We start from the raw sequence: 26863 nt of genomic DNA, 5'->3' as shown, positions 1-26863 counted from the left end.
ACTCACATAGTGTTTTATCTGGCTGGAATCAGCCAAAAGAATTGTGGGTATGAAGAGATGGACATGTTCAACAATAATACACAGGTGGACTGTGCCATTTTTATTTATGCTCAGTTGGCATAAATGACCCAAAGTGTGCCAAGAAAATACCCCCCAAACCCTTACAGCACCACCACCAGGCTGAGCTGGTGATACAAAGCAGGATGGATCCATAATTTCATTTCAATCAATGTAAATGAATAAAATCAAAACTTTACTAACAACACTAAAAAAAGTCAAGCTGATATGATAACAATATGCAAAATACACAACATGAGACTTCAATTATAAGCTGAACTTCCTGTTCTTCTCTGCTGCTCTGTAGCTGATGTTGACACTGTGACTGATTAACAAAGTCCAAATGTAGAGGCCAGCTGTCCTTCTTCTACATGTTACAGCAGTTTGAACAGTGTTGTTCTTGGCTTGACTAAAACATTTGTCATTAATATAACATAGCTTAACAATAACTATCATTGCAATCATGAAAAAATCTCAGTGCAGATACTTCAGGGAACAACTGTTTGATCTGAAGTAATGCAGTGCCCTCTGTTGACCAGTTATTATCATCATTAATATTATATTTTGAGACTGAGACTATCCAAAAGTCCTCTGAAGTTTTACTGCAGTATTCAAACAGACAAAGCTTTCTTATTGCAGATCCATCGGTTCTTCTCAGCACAGCTCACTGATTTAAATCCTTCGTCTTGGACAGAGACTGCACAGTGACCATCAGAAGGAGGCTGGTTCATCCAGGAGCTGAGGAAAACAAGAATTCTGCTCAAGGCTGATGGACACTGGTACACTGTAATTGATTTATCACAGATTTGGGAAATACTTGAAATTTATATTGATTCAAAGTGTGTCTTACCTATTAGTCAGATTCCTTCCATCCAGCCACTTCCATATCCCATCTTCAACTCTCAGACCAATCCAGTATCCTTTGTTTCCATCATATTTCCAACTCTTTTCACTGACAGTTTTCTGAGGACAGAGAGAAAGTTGTCAGAGATATTTAAACAATTTGCTCTAAGAAAGCTTTCAATCTAAAGAAATTATATTTTTATTTTCATGAAGTCTGTCATAAAGTGTCCCACAGTTTTCTCAGTACCTTTTCTTCTTCATTAATAACAACAGCTAAATCTGAAATCTTTCCTCTGCAGTTTTCTTTAGCTTCTTGCCAGGTTTTCCATCCAGCACTGTCAGGATTATTAACTGCATAGCAGCTGGACTCAACATGAGCCCATCCCTTCTGACAAGGCTTACATGTTCGTTCTGCAAGGATAGAGCTCAGTTAATAAACATCAGTGCATATTTCTGTTAAATTTGGTATTTTTGTACATGATATATTTGGAACATACTGCTATTTTCTTTGGGACAGTAGACATCAATGCTCCACTGAGCTCGACTAACATTGAGCTCAATCCATGGTGTCGTCATCTGTTGTATTATTTCTGTTAGGTTTATCTTTTCTTTCTCCAGCTCCTTATTTTTCTTTTTGAGCATCTGTGTCTCTTCAGTCAAGTTTGCGATCTGTTTTTCTAAAACTGTGGAGACTATAAGGTCACAAAGAACAGCACTTGGTTTTGGGTTTGAATATATTTATATGTTTCTTGTAAATTAGTGTAACAATAACTGTTAAAAAAAACACAATCAAATATAAAACATCACACTACTTTGCCCTTACACACGTCAGACCAAAGCGTAAGTTTTAAAGTTATACTCACAGTAGAATCGAAGGACCATAATTAGTAACAGAATTCCCCAGCATGTTGCTAGTGATGGAAAAGATTTATTACAAGACGACTTCTTATCTGGCAAAAAAAAAAGTTATTTCAACAACCAAAATTATTCATAGTTTTCTTTAGAATACAATGAAATGTGTCAAAGATCCCTTATTATTTAAGCATTGTTCTGTTATGTACAAGCACAAAATACATATTGGAGGCAGAAAGAAAGTGATTTAACTTCAGAACAAATCTATAATCACAGAGAAAACTAAATCAGAAAACCTGAAGGCAAAACTAAGGCTAAACCTTGTTAAATGTAATACAGACCCCCAAAACTCAGAACACTATATATACAGAAAAAGGCAAAAATGTAAACACAAAAACTCCAAACTCAGACAAAAAACTCAGGGTCGATGACAGCTTTTGTCATTTCTGTTTTGTATCTTTGTGGGAGATATTACATCTTAAAAAATGTTGTTTGAAAAACCCTAAAATTCATAAACATGGTCAAAAACTTGTATTCCATTGTATAATATTTTTATTTATTTTCAGTCAAAGGTTACACAGTTTTAAACATTTAATTCCTTTTCATGGGTACATTTCTGTTTTAAATACTCTGTCCACAAATGGCCTTTGGTAAGAATTGCTTTACAAAGTCCAGGAACAGAGATTAACAAAAATATGACTGACATCTGGTAATTTATTCAAAACTGTTTTATGAAAAATCTATGTCAGGAACTTATAATATTCAATTAAACATAATGTTGGAGGCAGATCTGATTATAGACAGAATTTCGTATTACTTCAGTTTCCTCAAAGTAGTAAACACATTAGTGCAACACCTTGATGCACGAACGCCAGTCAATTAAAAGTTATAAATGCTGTTTTAACAAAGATCTTTCCTGCTGTTGTCAGCTTGAAGAAGGAAAACTAAAGTATTACAGGAGTCTTTGCTACAATGTCTCCCGATCTGTCTCAGCTGACTGCATGTCTGACCATGGTTTCATCAATTATCACTGGTCAGTGTTCATTACAATATGCATATTGTAGTCAGTGGTGCTAGTTTCAGTCATTATGCAAATGTAGTGTTTTTAAGTTGGAGAAACCTGCATTCAGCTGAGAATGAAGAAGTCACAATGAAACGTTTTTCTCAATGAAAACGCGACGTCCAGATGAACAGAATTAAGTTTTTTGGATTTCCTGATTGAGCATGCATCAAGACAAGATTGTTCATTTTATCTTAATTATTTTTTGATTTCCTTTCATCTTGTGTTCTCCTTTGCCCTCAATGTTTATTCTAATTTCATGCTCTTCTGGACAAATGCTCAGTCAGTCAGTCAGTCAGTCAGTCAGTCAGTCAGTCAGTCAGTCAGTCATTCTTTCTTTCTTTCTTTCTTTCTTTCTTTCTTTCTTTCTTTCTTTCGTGGAGAGAGAATTTTGTCATGTTTCGTTTTGAAGAACTGTGTTTACTTAATCAAAATAAAATGTTTTAACATTAATTTTGGAGGTTTAAATTGCTTGGGTCAACTTGAGAGCTTTAATTTTAGATTTACAAATCTAACCTGTCTTTCACAAAATAAAGGTATTGGCATGAAATAATGACTTGGTGTGGGAAATGGCAGGTGTATCAAAATATCAGTGAGAATGTGTGTCATTGTAGCAGGGTGGGCTTTGAAATACAAGGCCCACGATCTGAATAAACTCCAATAATAGTGGATCTCATACTTTTCATACGATGCACAAAGTAACATCAGCTGATCGCATTGAGAGCAGAAGAACTGATAAGTGTGATTGATGGGCAGGCAGACTAACAATCCCAGGGAATTGGACTACTGGAAACCAGTTCTCGATTCCCATCCCTCCTTCCAGTTGTGTTAACACAGAGTGATTTTGTTTGATTTTCGTTGTTGTTGTTTTTTTAAAAAAAAATTTTTTTTATAACTCACCATTTGTATCAGGAGCTTGTTGAGTTGCTTTATTTTCAACCTTCATTTCTTCACGTGCAGCTTCCTTGTCCTGTTTTACTGAGAGTTTAAAGAGTAATTGGAGTTAAGCAGTTTTCAAACAACCACAATTTTCTTAGACTTTAGGTCATTTTGAATGAACAAAATGTTTTTGCTCAATGTTGACAGAATTCAGCATCTTAAATCTAATTGGAGACATCATAGCTCTTTTTAGAAATGTATTTTTTCTCTGGAACTTTGCCTTAGATTGTACAGGGAAAGTTTGCCTTTGATGTGGCAGCACATATCTCAGTATCTGACCCACTGGATTTGCTTACAGTCTTTTTTTACTCTTTACTATTACTGAAGAAAACATCACCTAAACCAACATGACTTGAAACAGTAATCACATAGAGATGCAGACTTTGATTCACATCAATAGCCCTGAGTTTTAGAAAATCTTTTTTGATACACTGCATTTGAAAAGCTCAGCTTACCTGCTGATTGTGTTCATTTGTTAGTTCTTAATATGACCTTCTCCTCTGCCGTAGTTACCGCCCTGCTGCTGAGTTTTTTGGGACTTGTACACTGAGCAATAGCACTGCGTTTAAACAATAGAACATAATAATTATCATAATAGCAATAAGCTTCTGTTTTTGCGTGAGGATGTGAGATGTGTTGAATCTTACATTCTTTTATGGCTTCACACTGAAGACGGGGTGTTCTTATCTACAAGTCACTAGACACACTTCTTGTGGCTTGTACACTGAGAAATACCACAGAGCATCATAATAAACTTCCTCAGTGCCCAGTCTGTCTTATACCAGCTTCTGCTTTTGCCTGAGAATGTAAGATGATTCCATATATGGCTTCAAACTGAAGACCGGGTGTTCTTATGTACTAGTGACTAGACACTTCTTGTGACTTGTACACTGAGAAATACCACAGAGCATCATAATAAACTGCTGCTTCACCAGTGTAACTCTGTCTCTTCTAACTAACCTCTGCTTTTGTCATATACACTCACTGGACACTTTATTAGGCACGCGATGCTTGTCCTGAGATGACATTGGCTTTGCCTTTATAACTCCATTAATTCTTCAACAAGGTCCAAGAAATATTCCTGAGATTACTATTATTATGATTGCATCTTACACTTGCTGCAGATTTGCCAGCTGGAAATCCATGATGTGAATTCCCCACACCACACAGAACTAATGAGCCAACCACAAGGCATCAACTCATTGCATTTAGACATGTATATAGAGTCAAGACAACCTGCTTAAGTTCAAACTAAGCCTCAAAATAAGGAAACCAACTCCCATGCTCCCTGTTTTTCATGAAAAAAAATGACAAAATGTTGATGCTTGTGGGGAAGAGAATACATGTGTCAAGGCAAATAAGACTCTTTTTAAACCATGTGGAGCAGCTCTCACCATTAAAAACATGATAACTTTAGTCAGCTTAGTCAACTTTAGATTTAGTTGTGTTAATGCTGTAAAGCGCAGGATTCTTTATTTCGATGTGCGAAACTCTTGTGGTCCTTCATGAAATTAGCACAAAGTATGTGGAAGCGGTTAAAAGCCACAAAAACACGCAGAAGAAACTAGAATAATAAAGAGAAACAGGAACATTATTGTGTGAATGTTACACAGCATTTAAATGTAAATTCAAGCTAGCACTCACGAAATAGTGTTCCACACATTCTTTGGCCTTTGACTACTTCCACATACTTTGTGCTATTTTTATGTAGGACCACAAGAGAAATAAAGACTCCTGTGCTAAAACAATAATATTGTGCAATATAATGTGCATCTGTAAATTGATGTATGAATGGGTTTTAAATGTTTCTTTTTATTTGAACAGCAATAAAGTAAGTTAGTTTTTTAATAATTTCATTTCAATCAATGTAAATGAATAAAATCAAAACTTTACTAACAACACTAAAAAAAAGTGAAGCTGATATGATAACAATATGCAAAATACACAACATGAGACTTCAATTATAAGCTGAACTTCCTGTTCTTCTCTGCTGCTCTGTAGCTGATGTTGACACTGTGACTGATTAACAAAGTCCAAATGTAGAGGCCATTGTCCTTCTTCTACATGTTACAGCAGTTTGAACAGTGTTGTTCTTGGCTTGACTAAAACATTTGTCATTAATATAACATAGCTTAACAATAACTATCATTGCAATCATGAAAAAATCTCAGTGCAGATACTTCAGGGAACAACTGTTTGATCTGAAGTAATGCAGTGCCCTCTGTTGACCAGTTAATAATATCATCATTAATATTATATTTTGAGACTGAGACTATCCAAAAGTCCTCTGAAGTTTTACTGCAGTATTCAAACAGACAAAGCTTTCTTATTGCAGATCCATGGGTTCTTCTCATCACAGCTCACTGATTTAAATCCTTCGTCTTGTACAGAGATTGCACAGTGACCATCAGGAGGAGGCTGGTTGATCCAGGAGCTGAGGAAAACAAGAATTCTGCTCAAGGCTGATGGACACTGGTACACTGTAATTGATTTATCACAGATTTGGGAAATACTTGAAATTTATATTGATTCAAAGTGTGTCTTACCTATTAGTCAGATTCCTTCCATCCAGCCACTTCCATATCCCATCTTCAACTCTCAGACCAATCCAGTATCCTTTGTTTCCATCATATTTCCAACTCCTTTCACTGACATTTTTCTGAGGACAGAGAGAAAGTTGTCAGAGTTATTTAAACAATTTGCTCTAAGAAAGCTTTCAATCTAAAGAAATTATATTTTTATTTTCATGAAGTCTGTCATAAAGTGTCCCACAGTTTTCTCAGTACCTTTTCTTCTTCATTAATAACAACAGCTAAATCTGAACTCTTTTCTCTGCAGTTTTCTCGAGCTTCTTCCCAGGTTTTCCATTCAGCACGTTTAGCATCATTAACTGCATAGCAGCTGGACTCAAAATATAACCAACCAGCCTGACAAGCATTACATTTTCTGTCTGCAAGAATAGAGAACGGTTAATAAACAACATCAGTGCATATCTATGTTAAATTAGGTAATTTTGTACAAATATATTTGGAACATACTATTTTTTTCTTCGGGACAGTAGGCATCAATGCTCCACTGAGCTCGACTAACATTGAGCTCAATCCATGGTGTCGTCATCTGTTGTATTATTTCTGTTAGGTTTTTCTTTTCTGTCTCCAGCTCCTTATTTATCTTTTTGAGCATCTGTGTCTCTTCAGTCAAGTTTGCGATCCGTTTTTCTAAAACTGTGGAGACTATAAGGTCACAAAGAACAGCAGTTGGTTTTGGGTTTGAATATATTTATATGTTTCTTGTAAATTAGTGCAACAATAACTGTTAAAAAAAACACAATCAAATATAAAACATCACACTACTTTGCCCTTACACACGTCAGACCAAAGTGTAAGTTTTAAAGTTATACTCACAGTAGAATCGAAGGACCATAATTAGTAACAGAATTCCCCAGCATGTTGCTAGTGATGGAAAAGATTTATTACAAGACGACTTCTTATCTGGCAAAAAAAAAAGTTATTTCAACAACCAAAATTATTCATAGTTTTCTTTAGAATACAATGAAATGTGTCAAAGATCCCTTATTATTTAAGCATTGTTCTGTTATGTACAAGCACAAAATACATATTGGAGGTAGAAAAAAATGATTTAACTTTGGAACAAATCTATAATCACAATGAAAACTAAATCAGAAAACCTGAAGGCAAAACTAAGGCTAAACCTTGTTAAATGTAATAGAGACCCCCAAAACTCAGAACATTATATGTACAGAAAAAGGCAAAAATTTAAATACAAAAACTCCAAACTCAGACAAAAAACTCAGGGTCGATGACAGCTTTTGTCATTTCTGTTTTGTATCTTTGTGGGAGATATTACATCTTAAAAAATGTTGTTTGAAAAACCCTAAAATTCATAAACATGGTCAAAAACTTGTATTCCATTGTATAATATTTTTTATTTCTTTTCAGTCAAAGGTTACACAGTTTTAAACATTTAATTCCTTTTCATGGGTACATTTCTGTTTTAAATACTCTGTCCACAAATGGCCTTTGGTAAGAATTGCTTTACAAAGTCCAGGAACAGAGATTAACAAAAATATGACTGACATCTGGTAATTTATTCAAAACTGTTTTATGAAAAATCTATGTCAAGAGCTTATAATATCCAATTAAACATAATGTTGGAGGCAGATCTGATACCAGACAGAATTTCGTATTACTTCAGTTTCCTCAAAGTAGTAAACACATTAGTGCAACACCTTGATGCACGAACGCCAGTCAATTAAAAGTTATAAATGCTGTTTTAACAAAGATCTTTCCTGCTGTTGTCAGCTTGAAGAAGGAAACTAAAGTATTACAGGAGTCTTTGCTACAATGTCTCCCGATCTGTCTCAGCTGACTGCATGTCTGACCATGGTTTCATCAATTATCACTGGTCAGTGTTCATTACAATATGCATATTGTAGACAGTGGTGCTAGTTTCAGTCATTATGCAAATGTAGTGTTTTTTAAGTTGGAGAAACCTGCATTCAGCTGAGAATGAAGAAGTCACTTGGATGAGTAATGAAACATTTTTCTCAATGAAAACGCGACGTCCAGATGAACAGAATCAAGTTTTTTGGATTTCCTGATTGAGCATGCATCAAGACAAGATTGTTCATTGTATCTTAATTATATTATGATTTCCTTTCATCTTGTGTTCTCCTTTGCCCTCAATTGTTATTGTAATTTCATGTTCTTCTGGACAAATGCTCAGTCTTTCTTTCTTTCTTTCTTTCTTTCTTTCTTTCTTTCTTTCTTTCTTTCTTTCTTTCTTTCTTTCTTTCTTTCTTTCTTTCGTGGAGAGAGAATTTTGTCATGTTTCGTTTTGAAGAACTGTGTTTACTTAATCAAAATAAAATCTTTTAACATTAATTTTGGAGGTTTAAATTGCTTGGGTCAACTTGAGAGCTTTAATTTTAGATTTACAAATCTAACCTGTCTTTCACAAAATAAAGGTATTGGCATGAAATAATGACTTGGTGTGGGAAATGGCAGGTGTATCAAAATATCAGTGAGAATGTGTGTCATTGTAGCAGGGTGGGCTTTGAAAAACAAGGCCCACGATCTGAATAAACTCCAATAATAGTGGATCTCATACTTTTCATACGATGCACAAAGTAACATCAGCTGATCGCATTGAGAGCAGAAGAACTGATAAGTGTGATTGATGGGCAGGCAGACTAACAATCCCAGGGAATTGGACTACTGGAAACCAGTTCTCGATTCCCATCCCTCCTTCCAGTTGTGTTAACACAGAGTGATTTTGTTGGATTTTTGTTGTTGTTGTTTTTTTTAAAAAAATTTTTTTTTATAACTCACCATTTGTATCAGGAGCTTGTTGAGTTGCTTTATTTTCAGCCTTCATTTCTTCACGTGCAGCTTCCTTGTCCTGTTTTACTGAGAGTTTAAAGGGTAATTGGAGTTAAGCAGTTTTCAAACAACCACAATTTTTGTAGACTTTAGGTCATTTTGAATGAACAAAATGTTTTTGCTCAATGTTGACAGAATTCAGCATCTTAAATCTAATTGGAGACATCATAGCTCTTTTTAGAAATGTATTTTTTCTCTGGAACTTTGCCTTAGATTGTACAGGGAAAGTTTGCCTTTGATGTGGCAGCACATATCTCAGTATCTGACCCACTGGATTTGCTTACAGTCTTTTTTTACTCTTTACTATTACTGAAGAAAACATCACCTAAACCAACATGACTTGAAACAGTAATCACATAGAGATGCAGACTTTGATTCACATCAATAGCCCTGAGTTTTAGAAAATCTTTTTTTGATACACTGCATTTGAAAAGCTCAGCTTACCTGCTGATTGTGTTCATTTGTTAGTTCTTAATATGACCTTCTCCTCTGCCGTAGTTACCGTCCTGCTGCTGAGTTGTTTGGGAGTTGTACACTGAGCAATAGCACTGTGTTTAAACAATAGAACATAATAATTATCATAATAGCAATAAGCTTCTGTTTTTGCGTGAGGATGTGAGATGTGTTGAATCTTACATTCTTTTATGGCTCTACACTGAAGACGGGGTGTTCTTATCTACAAGTCACTAGACACACTTCTTGTGGCTTGTACACTGAGAAATACCACAGAGCATCATAATAAACTTCCTCAGTGCCCAGTCTGTCTTATACCAGCTTCTGCTTTTGCCTGAGAATGTAAGATGATTCCATATATGGCTTCAAACTGAAGACCGGGTGTTCTTATGTACCAGTGACTAGACACTTCTTGTGACTTGTACACTGAGAAATACCACAGAGCATCATAATAAACTGCTGCTTCACCAGTGTAACTCTGTCTCTTCTAACTAACCTCTGCTTTTGACATATACACTCACTGGACACTTTATTAGGCACGCGATGCTTGTCCTGAGATGACATTGGCTTTGCCTTTATAACTCCATTAATTCTTCAACAAGGTCCAAGAAATATTCCTGAGATTACTATTATTATGATAACATCTTACACTTGCTGCAGATTTGCCAGCTGGAAATCCATAATGTGAATTCCCCACACCAAACAGAAATAATGAGCCAACCACAAGGCATCAACTCATTGCATTTAGACATGTATATATTAGTCAAGAAAACCTGCTTAAGTTCAAACTAAGCCTCAAAATAAGGAAACCAACTCCCATGCTCCCTGTTTTTCATGAAAAAAATGACAAAATGTTGATGCTTGTGGGGAAGAGAATAGATGTGTCAAGGCAAATAAGACACTTTTTAAACCATGTGGAGCAGCTCTCACCATTAAAAACATGATAACTTTAGTCAGCTTAGTCAACTTAAGATTTAGTTGTGTTAATGCTGTGAAGCGCAGGATTCTTTATTTCGATGTGCGAGACTCTTGTGGTCCTTCATGAAATTAGCACAAAGTATGTGGAAGCGGTTAAAAGCCACAAAAACATGCAGAAGCAACTAGAATAATAAAGAGAAACAGGAACATTATTGTGTGAATGTTACACAGCATTTAAATGTAAATTCAAGCTAGCACTCACGAAATAGTGCTCCACACATTCTTTGGCCTTTGACTACTTCCACATACTTTGTGCTATTTTTATGTAGGACCACAAGAGAAATAAAGACTCCTGTGCTAAATAATAATATTGTTTATAATATAATGTGCATCTGTAAATTTATTTATGAATGGGTTTTAAATGATTCTATTTATTTAAACATTAATAAAGTGTCACGGCGGGGCACGCCGGCGTGAGGAATGAGGTAGACCCAAGAGCAGACACGGTGGAGACAGAACTAGGTTTCCAAAATAAGGCAAGCCTTTATTGTGGCTGCAGGCATAACAAAAACACTTGGGGACACTGAAACTGGGAAAACTAAGAAGACAGAGAACACTGTGTAAACTAAAAAGGCTAAGGCACTCTGTGAAGGAACTATGGAAAAAACTATAAACACAGAGTAACTAAGCAGGCTATGAAACACAGTGTCACAATAAGGGACACTACGAAAATACGAGGTGAGGCTAACAGACGATCTGACACTGACACAAAGACACACTGGGCTTAAATACACTGAGGCAGTCATCAAGAAATTAGAGACAGAAGGGGAACACAGCTGGGAGGAATAAGACCTGATAAGACAGGAGGAACAAAGCTAGAAACACTGACATAAGACGGGAACATGAGCCTTCAGAGTAAAACAGGAAACAAGACACCACTAAACAAACACGCAGACACGACACAGAGAGATAGACTAGACACTGAACTAAACCTGCAATAAACATGAGGGCCCTGTTTCAGGAAGCCGGTTTGGAAAACTCAGAGTGAAAAACGACACTCACGGTTGAGTAACCCCGAACTGTCCAACTCGGAATATTCCGTTTCAGAAAGGCTGATAACAATTAGTTCAGTCAACGCGGAGTTGCCTTAACCCCAAGTGAAGCGCGCGGACGAGGATACATAAAGCCCTGATAAGCGGAGCACAGATTAAGCGAGTCACCATGGAGACGGAGGGAAAGAAGGCGCGGTCAATGTATCTTACAGCGCTTGAGGCCGAAATTCTGATGGCAGCATATGCCGATAACATGCAAATTTTGCGGAAAAAAGTAACACAGCCACAGCTGCAAAAGCATGCATGGCAAAACATAGCCGACAGAGTCAATGCGTGAGTGTTAATTTAAACATTGATCGAGGGATTTCCACCCATTTAACACGTTATTTTATCATATGTTATTTTATTTGTTATTTTATACATTTTATTTTGTGACGTGATGTGAGCGCAGGTGCAACCCAACAGGCCCCAAACGTGCTTGGCAGCAAGTAAAAATGAAATATAAAAATATAGTCCAAACAGGTGAGGTGTAATTGTATTATGAGCCACAGTGCTTGGTCTGTTTGTCCGATGTAAATCAATTGCAGTTAGAGGCTACATTAATTTTCTTTCTGTAAGCACTTATTGAAATTATCTGAGCACATTACAAGTACATATTTGCTTACTCTGTATGCTCAAATGTGACCCCGTTATAGCCAACAGAAAAAAAGCGGAGGCCCGAAAAACAGGTGGGGGTCCTCCACCACCACCACTCACAGAGGCTGAGCAGTTGGCCCTCAGCCAAAACAGTGGGCGCCCTGTGGCCGAAGGCATCTCTGCGGGGACATCCTCTGAGTCAATAACCCCGCAAGACACAAGTGCCTACATAAGGGGTAAATTCAAAATAATACATGATGTGCATACATCCTTTCTTCACAGTCACCTTTGCAGTGCTACTCATTCATTTGATAAACTCTTCACCATAATGAATTATTTTGTAGTGAAGTTATTTTCCGACTGATTTTGCCTTCCCTCAGTCTTGGTTGTCTTTGAGAGCATAATGACAATGAAGTGTAAGGTGATTGGTATGTTTGTTAATTGCCATTTGGTCCCTTGTAAGTTATAAGTGACCTGTATAAACCTCATATTCTATCAGTTGATGGTGGTGGTGTACTGCATCTGGTGCAGCCTCCTGTTGAGCCAGACCAACATGCAGTTGTGAGTAATACTCCACAGATTATATGAGTTTACAGTAGAACAGCAATGTTGTCTATTTCTTTACTGCAGGAAAATAATGAAGAAACATTGACAGCTGTTACAGAGGAGGAAGCAACAGAGACACTTTATGAGGTTTACATCTTTTAATACTTTGTGTACAGGAAATACAGGCGACCAATAAAGCCAGTTGAACAGAAAATCTGTTTATTCGTCTTTCAACATGTTGAGGTGATGGGTCAAAAGAAATGATTGTGACATATGGTGTCTCTGACTGCTCTTCCATCTTGTATGTCCGTGGGAGGGTCAGGATGTTCATGGTTTGGATCACTGCTGATGTTTGGTTCAGAAGGACAGTGTTCTCCTCTAATTGTGGCAATGTTGTGAAGAATCACACATGCCACAATAATGTCACATGCCCTTTCTGGGGTGACCCTGAGTCTTTGCAGGCACTGGAACCGGGCCTTAAGCATTCCGATAGTCATTTCAATTCTGGCTCTTGTCCTGCAATTAGCCAGATTATATCACTGCTGTGGGCCCGGTTCAGGGTCAGGGTAAGGGGTAAGCAAATAGGGTAAACATGGATACCCCCTATCACCAAGCAAGTAGCCAGTGAACTCTCCTAAGACAGAAGGGTACACTTCAGTTCAAATGTCCCTGAAGCAATTGGTCTTTATATATTTTACAGTATTCTCAACTCACCATGTCCAAATTTTGTGCTCAGTGTACATTCACGGAATATTTGTGAGTCATGGACAGAGCCTGGCCACTTGGCTTCCACATTTGTGATAATGTTGGCAGCATCACATATGATCTTCACAGTGCAGAGAACACAAATTAGCATCCATTACTATAATGAAATAATTTGTTAGTTTGACATGCTACAGGGAACTATGTACCTGTACATTAATGCTGTGGAAAGACTTCCTGTTCACATAGTCTCCTTCATTTACTGAAGGAGCAATGATTGGAATGTGAGTGCCATCTGTACAGCCAATCACGCCTGGGAACCCTGAAAATAAATGTGCAATTTAAGTAGTAGTCCAAGTATCACCACATCATAAATTAAGTTTCGTTCATCCTGATACCTGCAATTTTGTGGCATCCCTCTTTGATAAATCTTGTGGGTCTGTGACCGGGGAACACCACAAACGCGTACAGGAGACGTTTCAGTGCAACTGTAACATTCCTGACTGCCCGACAGACGGTAGCCTTGGAAACGTGCTCAGCGTCACCAATATTATACAGAAAGCTCCCGTTTGCAAAAAACCGAAGTGCAATACAAATAATATGTACAGAACTGAGAGGATGTCCACGATGTGTCACATGCGTAATATATGGCCTGAGGATGTTATCCAAATAACTTATTGATTGTGCTGAGAAACGGTAACGTTCACACAGAAAATCATCAGGAAATGATAAAATGTCCAAACGCGCTCTGATCACTCTCTCCCGGCGGAGAGCTCTGCGGAGAATTTGGGCTTCACGATCTACTGGCTCTTCAAGGAAGTGGCACGCCATGTCCGACACTTCCTACTGTCAGGTTTCCGACAAAGGGGCGGAGACAGTCAGGGTTAGTTGTAGTAAACCTGCTAGGGGGCAGGTTAGCTTCACGGAGTGTGTCGTCATAGTGACTCACTGAGGCTTCATCTGAACTCGCTTTGTGAAACCGAAAACCCAGAGTTTTCGTTAACTCAGGGTATACTTACTCAGTTTTTCCACTAAACCGGCTTCCTGAAACAGGGCCGAGAACACAAAAACCTACGAACTAATCCCTAAACAAGAATAACCGAAACATAGAGTCATAATCATCATTATCATCATAATAAGAAAAGAATCCAAAATGCAAAACGCACCAAAAGCATAACTCAAAATACTGGGTCAAACTGACCCAGAACCGTGACAATAAAGTAAGTTATACTTTTTTAATAGTTTAATTTAGAATAAAAACACTATTTATAAATCAATATTTCAAAATGAATTATTCATCCATGAATAAATACTTAAATCACAAATCGATAAAAAAAAGATTAACCTCTGAATAAAAACATTTAACATTTAACTCATTTAAAAAAGCTTCTTTAAATTCCAAATAAAAAAACATGTTTTCGAAATCTTTTTGAAAGGTTGATACTGGACTGAAATCTGGGCCCTGTTTCAGGAAGCCGGTTTAGTGGAAAAACTGAGTAAGTATACCCTGAGTTAACGAAAACTCTGGGTTTTCGGTTTCACAAAGCGAGTTCAGCTGAAGCCTGAGTGAGTCACTATGACGACACACGCCGTGAAGCTAACCTGCCCCCTAGCAGGTTTACTACAACTAACCCTGACTGTCTCCGCCCCTTTGTCGGAAACCTGACAGTAGGAAGTGTCGGACATGGCGTGTCCCTTCCTTGAAGAGCCAGTAGATCGTGAAGCCCAAATTCTCCGCAGAGCTCTCCGCCGGGAGAGAGTGATTAGAGCGCGTTTGGACATTTTATCATTTCCTGATGATTTTCTGTGCGAACGTTACCGTTTCTCAGCACAATCTATAAGTTATTTGAATAACATCCTCAGGCCATATATTACGCATGTGACACATCGCGGACATGCTCTCAGTTCTGTACATATTATTTGTATTGCGCTTCGTTTTTTTGCAAACGGGAGCTTTCTGTATAATATTGGTGATGCTGAGCACGTTTCCAAGGCTACCGTCTGTCGGGCAGTCAGGAATGTTACAGTTGCACTGAAACGTCTCCTGTACACGTTTGTGGTGTTCCCCGGTCATAGACCCACAAGATTCATCAAAGAGGGATTCCACAAAATTGCAGGTATCAGGATGACCAAAACTTAATTCATGGTGTGGTGATACTTGGACTACTACTTAAATTTTACATTTATTTTCAGGGTTCCCAGGCGTGATTGGCTGTATAGATGGCACTCACATTCCAGTCATTGCTCCTTTAGTAAATGAAGGAGACTATGTGAATAGGAAGTCTTTCCACAGCATTAATGTACAGGTACATAGTTCCCTGTAGCATTTCAAACTAACAAATTATTTCATTATAGTAATGGATGCTAATTTGTGTTCTCTGCACTGTGAAGATCATATGTGATGCTGCCAACATTATCACAAATGTGGAAGCCAAGTGGCCAGGCTCTGTCCATGACTCACAAATATTCCGTGAATGTACACTGAGCACAAAATTTGGACATGGTGAGTTGAGAATACTTTAAAATATATAAAGACCAATTGCTTCAGGGACATTTGAACTGAAGTGTATCCTTCTGTCTTAGGAGAGTTCACTGGCTACTTGCTTGGTGATAGGGGGTATCCATGTTTACCCTATTTGCTTACCCCTTACCCTGACCCTGAACCGGGCCCACAGCAGCGATATAATCTGGCTAATTGCAGGACAAGAGCCAGAATTGAAATGACTATCGGAATGCTTAAGGCCCGGTTCCAGTGCCTGCAAAGACTCAGGGTCACCCCAGAAAGGGCATGTGACATTATTGTGGCATGTGTGATTCTTCACAACATTGCCACAATTAGAGGAGAACACTGTCCTTCTGAACCAAACATCAGCAGTGATCCAAACCATGAACATCCTGACCCTCCCACGGACATACAAGATGGAAGTGCAGTCAGAGACACCATATGTCACAATCATTTCTTTTGACCCATCACCTCAACATGTTGAAAGAAGAATAAACAGATTTTTTGTTCAACTGGCTTTATTGGTCACCTGTGTTTCCTGTACACAAAGTATTAAAAGATGTACACCTCATAAAGTGTCTCTGTTGCTTCCTCCTCTGTAACAGCTGTCAATGTTTCTTCATTATTTTCCTGTAGTAAAGAAATAAACAACATTGCTGTTCTACTGTACACTCATATAATCTGTGGAGTATTACTCACAACTGCATGTTGGTCTGGCTCAACAGGAGGCTGCACCAGATGCAGTACACCACCACCATCAACTGATAGAATATGAGGTTTATACAGGTCACTTATAACTTACAAGGGACCAAATGGCAATTAACAAACATACCAATCACCTTACACTTCATTGTCATTATGCTCTCAAAGACAACCAAGCCTGAGGGAAGGCAAAATCAGTAGGAACATAACTTCACTACAAAATAATCCATTATGGTAAAGAGTTTATCAAATGAATGAGTAGCACTGCAAAGGTGACTGTGAAGAAAGGATGTATGCACATCATGTATTATTTTGAATTTACCCCCTATGTAGGCACTTGTGTCTTGCGGGGTTATTGACTCAGAGGATGTCCCCGCAGAGATGCCTTCGGCCACAGGGCGCCCACTGTTTTGGCTGAGGGCCAACTGCTCAGCCTCTGTGAGTGGTGGTGGTGGAGGACCCCCACCTGTTTTTCGGGCCTCCGCTTTTTTTCTGTTGGCTATAACGGGCCACATTTGAGCATACAGAGTAAGCAAATATGTACTTGTAATGTGCTCAGATAATTTCAATAAGTGCTTACAGAAAGAAAATTAATGTAGCCTCTAACTGCAATTGATTTACATGGGACAAACAGACCAAGCACTATGGCTCATAATACAATTACACCTTACCTGTTTGGACTATATTTTTAGATTTCATTTTTACTTGCTGCCAGGAACGTTTGGGGCCTGTTGGGTTGCACCTGCGCTCACATCACATCACAAAATAAAATGTATAAAATAACAAATAAAATAACATATGATAAAATAACGTGTTAAATGGGTGGAAATCCCTAGATCAATGTTTATATTAACACTCACGCATTGACTCTGTCGGCTATGTTTTGCCATACATGCTCCCTGTCTTTCGCAGCTGTGGCTGTGTTACTTTTTTCCGCGGAATTTGCGTGTTATCGGCATATGCTGCCATCAGAATTTCGGCCTCAAGCGCTGTAAAATACATTGATCACGCCTTCTTTCCCTCCGTCTCCATGGTGACTCGCTTAATCTGTGCTCCGCTTATCAGGGCTTTATGTATCCTCGTCCGCGCGCTTCACTTGGGGTTAAAGCAACTCCGCGTTGACTGAACTAATTGTTATCAGCCTTTCTGAAACCGAATATTCCGAGTTGGACAGTTCGGGGTTACTCAACCCTGCGTATCGTTTTTCACTCTGAGTTTTCTAAACCGGCTTCCTGAAACAGGGCCCTGGTGACTGTGGAGGCAGTTTGACTATAGTGAACTCACATAGTGTTTTATCTGGCTGGAATCAGCCAAAAGAATTGTGGGTATGAAGAGATGGACATGTTCAACAATAATACACAGGTGGATTGTGCCATTTTTATTTATGCTCAGTTGACATAAATGACCCAAAGTGTGCCAAGAAAATACCCCCCAAACCCTTACAGCACCACCACCAGGCTGAGCTGGTGATACAAAGCAGGATGGATCCATAATTTCATTTCAATCAATGTAAATGAATAAAATCAAAACTTTACTATCAACACTAAAAAAAGTCAAGCTGATATGATAACAATATGCAAAATACACAACATGAGACTTCAATTATAAGCTGAACTTCCTGTTCTTCTCTGCTGCTCTGTAGCTGATCTCAGTGCAGATATTTCAGGGAACAACTCATTGATCTGAAGTAATGCAGTGCCCTCTGTTGACCAGTTAATAATATCATCATTAATATTATATTTTGAGACTGAGACTATCCAAAAGTCCTCTGAGGTTTTACTGCAGTATTCAAACAGACAAAGCTTTCTTATTGCAGATCCATGGGTTCTTCTCAGCACAGCTCACTGATTTAAATCCTTCGTATTGGACAGAGATTGCACAGTGACCATCAGAAGGAGGCTGGTTCATCCAGGAGCTGAGGAAAACAAGAATTCTGCTCAAGGCTGATGGACACTGGTACACTGCAATTGATTTATCACAGATTTGGGAAATACTTGAAATTTCTATTGATTCAAAGTGTGTCTTACCTATCAGTCAGATTCCTTCCATCCAGCCACTTCCATATCCCATCTTCAACTCTCAGACCAATCCAGTATCCTTTGTTTCCATCATATTTCCAACTCTTTTCACTGACATTTTTCTGAGGACAGAGAGAAAGTTGTCAGAGATATTTAAACAATTTGCTCTAAGAAAGCTTTCAATCTAAAGAAATTATATTTTTATTTTCATGAAGTCTGTCATAACGTGTCCCACAGTTTTCTCAGTACCTTTTCTTCTTCATTAATAACAACAGCTAAATCTGAACTCTTTCCTCTGCAGTTTTCTCGAGCTTCTTCCCAGGTTTTCCATTCAGCACGTTTAGCATCATTAACTGCATAACAGCTGGACTCAAAATATAACCAGCCAGCCTGACAAGCATTACATTTTCTGTCTGCAAGAATAGAGAACGGTTAATAAACAACATCAGTGCATATCTATGTTAAATTAGGTAATTTTGTACAAATATATTTGGAACATACTATTTTTTTCTTTGGGACAGTAGGCATCAATGCTCCACTGAGCTCGACTAACATTGAGCTCAATCCATGTTTTCATCTTCTGTTGTATTATTTCTGTTAGGTTTTTCTTTTCTGTCTCCAGCTCCTCATTTTTCTTTTTGAGCTCCTGGTTTTCTGCAAGTTGTTTTTCCAAGAGAGTAGAGTCTCGTGTCAGGTTGTGAATCTGGAGAATGAGGTTGGTTTGGTTCCTCCTCAAGTCTTCAGTGTCTGAGCTGAGTTTGCAGTATAGATCTATCAGTTTGTGATTGGCAACAGTTAGCTGTTTGGTTTTCTTCTAACCGCTTCAGGCGAGTTCAGTAATTGTCAGTTAATAATGTGCAAACTTATTATTAAAGCCCCTAAAGAAATTCCATTATGTTGTTTTATTTCTTTTTCCATTTTGTTTCTGTAATTTTATCACTGTTCAAAACATCTTCTGTCTGTTCTAATTCAGGTTTCCCAATTTTTGGGCATTAATAGCTATCTTTGTGCTTTTCAGATTTGTCTCTGTATTTGTACTCTGGATTCCTTGTAGATTGTCTTCAAATCCACTTTGGCCTCATTCATTGTTGTTAAAGAATATTTTCTAAGTGTCTGTCAAAATATCGTTGTTAGAGGTTGCCTCTAAAAATAAACCAGTTATATGAGTAACAAAACATTTCAAAAATCATAGCTGAAATTGTCCTGATCAAGAAATGTGGAATTTGTATAACAACAACAACAACAACAACAACAACAATAATACTACTACTCCTAATAATGATAATAAACACATCTTTTATACATGAAATGATCTTTTTCATACTTACGGTAGACAGTGACTGCTATGATGCCCAACACCAACATGACACAAATGATTCCCAAACAACAAGCCAACTGTTTATAGTGGCCATGTCTGCTCATAGTTCTGTCTGATGTCTTGTCTGGCAAAATATTTATAGTCTTGAGTTAGTGAAGACTTGATAAAAATGTCAAATAGTTTAAAAGTGGACATGAAACACATTTATTGGAGCTAATTTACACCATGGAGCCCATATGTAAAAAAACTATACTAGATGTAACAGTGTCTGTGAAGCCAAAGAAGTAACTGACAAGAAATAACTGTTTGAAGTTAGAGATTTTAAGAACATGTTTAGCGGGATCTTGTGCCAGTACAGAACGTAACATCACTGCGCTGCTTGGCTGTTGTTAATAGACTTACATTAGTTTATCTTAGTTAACTAGTGACAGAAGTGATATCTCAGTAGAAAACAAGGACACTAAAACAAAAAAATTGTCTTAAAAAACTCTTTGTGGCAGCCCCTGGCATGTTTTATGTCGAACATGATTGGAAGTCCTGACAGCATGTCAGCATGAAAAAAAAAAAACAGTGTTTACAATCGAACTTCGCTTTTTCTCACTTCTATTGTTAAGAAATATGCTCAGTGAGATAATGTGAGCTAACGATTCCTAAATCTAAATAAGAAATTAAGGTTTCCAAAAAGTGTGGCAATCAATCTTGTAGGCAATCTTTTCCCTGTGGACATGCTGATGGATGTTAGGATTCCCGATCACACTTCGGTGAGAAACTTAGTTAAATTTATGGTGTGATGCGCATATGGTAATCAGTTCTGCCATAAACTGTCTACATGTGTTTTGGGAAAGAGCGAACACTTTATTGCATAAATAAGGTGCTAATCGCTAACTAGCAGACAACTAAAAACTACTTCTTAAGAGATGGAGCTTTGTTTTCTTTTGTTTTTAACATAAAGCTCATTGCAGACAGGGTTGGGAGCAACCATCATAAATAGTTTTAGTTCTAGTGTCCTTGTTTTCTGCTGAGTTATTGGCCACTAGTTAGCTGACACTGTGAAATTAACCAGTAACGTGTTGTACTATAATACGAAACAAGAGAATGTTTGGATTTCTTCTAATTTAGCAGATTTCTTAACATGTGAGAAAGAGAAATTTCTGCCACTGTTACGCAAAAACAAGACAGTTTATTATTATTGTTACTGTATGTGTAATGTGTTTACCAAGAAGATGCGTTTACCCTCATGCTAGTGCAATGAAACATTATTCTGTCATCATTGACAGTCACCTGTCACTCTCATTCTGTCCTTTCTAGAGATCTTTAAAAGTGCCTTAAATGACAAAATATTTATTCTGTTAAAGTGGAAATCCAAAGTGGAAACTTAAAAAAAACATGTAAGAGGCTAGCAGTTAAAACAAACCTTTGAATATATGACTTATGAATGTACAAAGATTGAAATACACATACCTCACTATGATATATAAACTATTGTAGCTCAATGTATTTTTGAAAACTAATGACCAAAGATGCAGTTTTGTCATTTTTTATTCACACATGCTTGCGGAGCTCTTCTGGAAACTAGTATACATCCTGATAACCCACGTGACAGCCGTGAATTATGAACCCTGCTGACACAACTTTCCAGCAACCAACCCAGTGACATCATGTTCTATGCTGGCACAAGATGGCGCTAAACATGCTCTAAAATCTTTAAACACTTATTTGTTGAATCCAGATTTGTAGACAGTGCTAAATCTATGATCGTTTTTTTTTCTTTAGAGAGAAGGGTGTCTCATGTCCACTTTAAAACAAATATTGTAACATTGAAATACTTATTTTATTCATGTAGGGCAATGAAACTGAAGTAAACGTTCTTCTTGTCTGGCATAAAAATCTAAATAACAGAAATATATTGTTTTATCTATTTGCTTATTGGTTAATTGATTATTCAATGTTGCTATTTATAAGTCCAACATTTCCTTTTTGTCTCGCTGTCTCAAATGATGGCATTTTAAACACAGCGGTTAGTTAAAAAACAGGAAGCACTTCATTTGAGTGTCTGGAACAGCTGAAGCCACATATCAGCTTTGAAATGCGCGTTTACACAATGTAACTCATGCTGTTCTCCATCTTTTGGAACGTACACCTTATAAGGAGCATCTCCTAACTATGAGCATGAATGATAAAATCATTTTATTATTAAACTGTTAAATACCACTTGTCCTTCAAAAACCTTGGTAAAAATGATTGTAAGATTAGAACGTCCACTGTTTGAATCTAATTGTAAAACTCAGGATACTTCATGTCTCTTCATTAAATCCCTGTTAGGGAAATGCTCCAGTTTGAAAGACACCCAAATTCATCAGTACTCGTCGTCACACCTTCTTGTACTGACAGTTTTAGACATTTTCACTGTATTGGACATTTATTTACGGTGGATTTGTGTTTTCTTTTTTCAACTCACCGTTTGTGTCCGGAGTTTGTTCCTTTGCTTCATTTGCTCCTTTGCTCATTTTCACCTCCACTTCATCATAAACCGTTTCCTCCTTTTTAACTGAAAGGTTGATTGGCATTCATAAGTTATCATATAACAAGGCTTTCTAAACCTTATTGTATTGAAATATTGGATGTTTGCTTTCATGCAAATGCTTATTTAATTATTTTGGACAGCTATTTGTTCAGTGTTGACACAATTCAGTGTCTTAACTGGGGTTGTGCTGGGAGCTGTCCAAGCAGAGATGGACAGACCTCTCTCTCAGCCACCTCCTCCATTCCTTTTGGTGGAAAAAAACAGGATGTTCCAAGCAAGCTGAGACGTAAACTCTCCAGTGTTTTCTGTGTCTGTCACAGAGTTTCATGCCAGAAACACCTCACCTAAGAGGCATCTAGGACACATTCAAGTCAGATCCCCAAGCCACTAGTTGAAGTGGTTCAGGCACCAAGGTCTTAAAATATCAGTGTAAAAATCCTACTTAGCTCAAGATCTTATTTGCTGATTTCTACTGATATTTTTTCTAGTCATTGTTACAGCAGAAAACTGTTTAAAACAAATCAACATTAAGTAAATTTGCAATTTTATTCATCATAAGTAGCTTAGAATATATTTTTGATGCAGTGCATTGGAAAAACTTACCTTTTGTTGAATGTTTCTTTTTTTTGAATTTGACTGTGGCATAGCTAACTTCCTCCTCTGCCATCCTTGCAGACTTTCCGTTGAGCTTCGTGTAACTTCTAGACAGAGAAATAGCCCTTTATAAGAGCCACAGGGAACCAAAATAAGAGACAAGGTTGAATCTTCTGACGTGTCATGTCTGTTTCTATTGCCAACTTCTCCTTATGGGTGTGAAAATAATTTGCATGCATGTCATGATCAGTATAAACCTCAAAGTTGTGAAAATATACTGGAGGCAGTGTACATACTGGAAAGTGATTTCTATAACAATATATGCAAAGCAGAGTCACAACACCATCAAAAATATGTTAGAGTCAAAACATAGCATGTTATATAATAACTGTTCAAATAAAGACATTATCACTTTAGGGACTGGGATTATCTCAGGATAGACCACATGAGTCACCAGAAATTCTACTAGATACACTATGTGGTGTACTGGGGCAGCTGTGGTAGCTCATTGGAGAAAGTTAAATTGACCCCCCGTCTTCTCCATTCTGGATGTTGGGCATGATACTGATCTCCAAATTACCCCCAATGCGTCCGCTTGAGTGTGACTGTGTGTGAGTGTCATCATACAAGACACTTGGATATTGAAAAAAGCACTTGTATAAACCTGTGTGCGACTGGGTGAATGAGGCTTGTAGTTACCAAAAGCACTTTCTCGTGGTGTAGATTGAACAAGGTGCTTGAAACATTTCTCTGATATCTTGGTCCATATTGACATGATGGCATTACACAGTTACTCGAGACTTGTTGGCTGCACATCTGCATGAATGAGAAGTTGAAGAGTTGTATCTAATTATGTGACAATGAATGTAATATAATGTGTCATGGTTCTAGGTCTGGTGACCCAGTGTTTATGTTTTTGATCATTAATAGTCTTTGATTTAGTTACTGGTTATATTTTCTAGTTCTTAAGTTTTGTTACTGTGCCTCCCTTGTGTTCCATGTGTTCCATGTGTCACGCTGAGTCAGTTATGTTTTCATGTTTGCTCTTTCTTAATTTTTGTGTATTCATTATTTGTTGTAAAAAATGGATCATGATCAGGGTTTAGTCTTTTATTAATGGTTTGAGTTCATGTTCCCTTCCATTTACGAGTTGTTTTTTTTTATATTTCATGCCTTTAGTCTTTTTTTTGGTTTTGTTGATAGGTCTGCTAGTTCCCTTTTGTGTTCCCTTCTTTTCCTCCAGTCTTTCCCCTGTGTTTGTCTTTTGTCGCTGTGTCAAATTAATATGGTTACATATTACATATTTCATTACAGTTTTTCTCTTCATCTTGTTTGTAGACTTTGACAGTAATACACCTGCCTTGCCAAGAATTTCTTGATGTGTAGATGTTAAGCTGTTTTTCTTGACCATTGAAATAATTCTGTAATGCATTTTCAAGCTTTGTTCAGAGCTTGGAAAAAAACATGTTTAAAGAAGTCTTGTCTCTTTTCTTCCCAAGCTTCTTAGATTAACATGACCTTCATAGACAATTCTGTAATGCACTTTAGTTGTCTTCTGTTGTCTTTCAGCTCTTTTGGTGTTGCTGAGTTGGTCAGTACAGCATAAATGGTCAGTACTGCCTTTGAATCTCTTTGTACTGTGTACAATGACAATAAAGGAATTCAGAACAATTCAATGTAATTCAAATCTTGCAAATCCTGACAACTTGACATCTTCTCTTCTACTCTTCTTAGCATCTTCATCACTGTCACATCTTCTAGCTGTCTTTTGGTCACAATGTTGAGGTGGTATGTGTAAAATACGCATCCACATGAATGTGTCTCAGGTTGACCTCAGTGGCTTCTAAAACTGATGAAGTTGTCTCCCTGTATACATATTTCTTGATTTGGACTTACTGTTCGTTTTAACTACCCACGAAGTGCAGTTAATGTCCCCACATAGCAAAATTGGTATGGCCCGGATTTGGCCCACAAAATGTGCTTGCACATGGCCCACATACCACAAAGAATGATGGCCCTTTGGTGGCCCAGATCTGGTTTGCCAGAATTAATGCACACATGGTTCCAGCACAAAGCCAGTTGCAGACACACTGGTGGTCCTGTGATGGCCCAGAACAGTTTCAGCTCTGGCCCCAGGTGTCAGCCTAATGTGTACCTTAATCAAGCCATGTAATAACAACATGTGCCGGAACATAATAGTGCAAAAGTAACATGACGAAACTCTGTTCAGACAGTGAACACTTTTCTGATAGTATAACACTTTTCTACTCTCCCTGATTACTTAAAGTGCTCTATACAACATGTTACATTCACCCAATCACACACTTTCTCTTCCTAACTAGATTTGTACACATTCACACTCTTGACAGAGATCCAGAGCCAGGGATCAAACCACTGACCTTCCAATCAGTAGGTGACCTGCTCTAGCTCCTGAGATACAGCCACACAGTGGTAAACATGAGTAAACCGTCACTAGGTTTTGGATAAAGTGTACACTCACAAACCTGTCAAACCTGCATTTGAAACGTTTGCTACCATAGCAGTATAGTATTGAAACATGGCATTTGGGTCTTCTAACTAAAATAGGAAAATAGGAACATAAATAGTGCCATCGTTGCCAGACCTGGCCCCCATCTGGGCGACATACAGCCTGCCATGACACCAGTCAGTCAGAAGTGCCAGCTTGATGCCAGATCCAGGGAAGACCTGTTTTCTATGAGCCTGGGCCACATAAACCAAACCACAATCGGGCCAGATGTGACATGCCATCAAATAAACAGTGGCATCATTGCCAGACCTGGCACACATCTGTTTGACATACCACTTACCATGCCAGAAGTCAGCCAGCAGTGCCGGCTTGACACCAGATCCAGACCAGACCTGTTTTCTATGTGGGTCATCCTCTGTCATTGTTATTTTGTCTTTCTGTTGAGCCTTTTGTGAATTCTACTCAGAGATGCCACAGTGTTAAAGCCACAGAGCATCATAATAGAAGTTATTGCTTCTTATCTTTCTTAACTGACTTCTGTTTCTTGTACCAACTTCTGCTTTTGACTGAAAAAGGAAGCTGCCCCATTTTTGTCTGTTAATGCTACACTTTGTGTTACATATACACTCACTGGAAAATGTATTAGATACACATTGGTTGAACCACCTTTTACCTTTTTTGGAGTAGATTCAACAAAGTACTGCAAACATTTTTTTCTGAGATTTTGGTCCACATGATAGCGTCACACAGTTACCACATAATAGCCAGGCGTTAACAAATAAATAAGGTTTGTACGCTGTTAGGGGACTTTGGCTTCCTTGTCAGAAGACGTTACCTGCTTAAACATGTATGAGTCACCTATTCATAAAATAATATATATCCTTGTGGCTTTTAACAGCCTAAATATGCTTCAGAAATATTTCTGCTCATGTTAAAAAATCTTCTGCACATTCAAAATGGCACAGGTCTCTGTTTGGGAATCAAGCACATGTCATCAATGCTACAGAGTATGACTGAAAACAAGAAGCCCAGGCAACATCTTAAGATTACATCACAAACGGCCCGGAGGCCAACACTAGGAAAGTACCCAGATGCAGACACAACATAGTCAGTATTTACAACACAGATCTTGACTGCTTACATGCAGTGAAGCCGATTTCCAGCTTGGGGAGGGTATTGTAGACTGAGCAGCTGAGTATTTGTCCAACCTGAGGTTTAGTGTTTCCAGCGAGGCAGCGGGCAGGAGGACAGGCGGT

The 26863-nt window shown here is 37.9% G+C and overlaps 3 protein-coding genes across 5 annotated transcripts; all 3 read right to left on the bottom strand.

Annotated features, from left to right (window-relative positions):
• Positions 1–66: 66 nt before the first annotated feature.
• LOC146699127 (CD209 antigen-like protein A) lies at positions 67–4527 on the bottom strand. Of its 2 annotated transcripts, XM_085472077.1 has the most exons (8): positions 4399–4527; positions 4207–4310; positions 3713–3790; positions 1764–1850; positions 1398–1592; positions 1148–1311; positions 908–1020; positions 67–795 (listed from the first exon to the last, which is right to left on the bottom strand). In XM_085472077.1, exons 3-8 carry the CDS (start codon positions 3756–3758, stop codon positions 669–671), a joined length of 732 nt encoding a protein of 243 aa, XP_085328203.1. In that variant the 5' UTR covers positions 3759–3790; positions 4207–4310; positions 4399–4527; the 3' UTR covers positions 67–668. The 2 variants fall into 2 exon arrangements, with proteins under 2 accessions (XP_085328203.1, XP_085328202.1); XM_085472076.1 differs by having other exon boundaries at positions 4207–4406.
• A 1060-nt stretch (positions 4528–5587) lies between these two features.
• LOC146699126 (C-type lectin domain family 4 member G-like) lies at positions 5588–9931 on the bottom strand. Of its 2 annotated transcripts, XM_085472075.1 has the most exons (8): positions 9790–9931; positions 9598–9701; positions 9103–9180; positions 7156–7242; positions 6790–6984; positions 6538–6701; positions 6298–6410; positions 5588–6185 (listed from the first exon to the last, which is right to left on the bottom strand). In XM_085472075.1, exons 3-8 carry the CDS (start codon positions 9146–9148, stop codon positions 6059–6061), a joined length of 732 nt encoding a protein of 243 aa, XP_085328201.1. In that variant the 5' UTR covers positions 9149–9180; positions 9598–9701; positions 9790–9931; the 3' UTR covers positions 5588–6058. The 2 variants fall into 2 exon arrangements, with proteins under 2 accessions (XP_085328201.1, XP_085328200.1); XM_085472074.1 differs by having other exon boundaries at positions 9598–9931.
• An 8091-nt stretch (positions 9932–18022) lies between these two features.
• Positions 18023–23233, bottom strand: LOC146699125 (C-type lectin domain family 12 member B-like). The gene is made up of 7 exons (XM_085472070.1): positions 23129–23233; positions 22460–22549; positions 20012–20125; positions 19185–19454; positions 18933–19096; positions 18693–18805; positions 18023–18580 (listed from the first exon to the last, which is right to left on the bottom strand). Exons 1-7 carry the CDS (start codon positions 23190–23192, stop codon positions 18454–18456), a joined length of 942 nt encoding a protein of 313 aa, XP_085328196.1. The 5' UTR covers positions 23193–23233; the 3' UTR covers positions 18023–18453.
• Between the last annotated feature and the right edge of the window lie 3630 nt (positions 23234–26863).

This window comes from Copadichromis virginalis, linkage group LG11, assembly GCF_057382275.1.
Source record: "Copadichromis virginalis isolate Kocher_CV1m ecotype Utaka linkage group LG11, C_Virginalis_male_GT1.1, whole genome shotgun sequence".
Lineage (NCBI taxonomy): Eukaryota > Metazoa > Chordata > Actinopteri > Cichliformes > Cichlidae > Copadichromis > Copadichromis virginalis.
The sequence above is the reverse complement of the archived record's forward strand: the minus strand, read 5'-3'. Positions and strand labels throughout refer to the sequence as shown.

Excerpts from the sequence above, each read along its gene's own strand:
- LOC146699126 (XM_085472074.1), bottom strand. The coding sequence starts at position 9,148 with ATGAAGGCTGAAAATAAAGCAACTCAACAAGCTCCTGATACAAATG. Across the intron at positions 6,702-6,789 it reads CTGTCCCGAAGAAAAAAATA|ACAGAAAATGTAATGCTTGT; the intron begins GTATGTTCCAAA and ends CTATTCTTGCAG. Across the intron at positions 6,186-6,297 it reads GGAAGGAATCTGACTAATAG|CTCCTGGATCAACCAGCCTC; the intron begins GTAAGACACACT and ends TGTTTTCCTCAG.
- LOC146699127 (XM_085472077.1), bottom strand. The coding sequence starts at position 3,758 with ATGAAGGTTGAAAATAAAGCAACTCAACAAGCTCCTGATACAAATG. Across the intron at positions 1,312-1,397 it reads CTGTCCCAAAGAAAATAGCA|AACGAACATGTAAGCCTTGT; the intron begins GTATGTTCCAAA and ends CTATCCTTGCAG. Across the intron at positions 1,021-1,147 it reads TTATTAATGAAGAAGAAAAG|AAAACTGTCAGTGAAAAGAG; the intron begins GTACTGAGAAAA and ends CTCTGTCCTCAG.
- LOC146699125 (XM_085472070.1), bottom strand. The coding sequence starts at position 23,192 with ATGGCAGAGGAGGAAGTTAGCTATGCCACAGTCAAATTCAAAAAAAAG. Across the intron at positions 22,550-23,128 it reads AAAGAAACATTCAACAAAAG|TTAAAAAGGAGGAAACGGTT; the intron begins GTAAGTTTTTCC and ends TCAACCTTTCAG. Across the intron at positions 20,126-22,459 it reads ACAAACTCCGGACACAAACG|ACAAGACATCAGACAGAACT; the intron begins GTGAGTTGAAAA and ends ATATTTTGCCAG.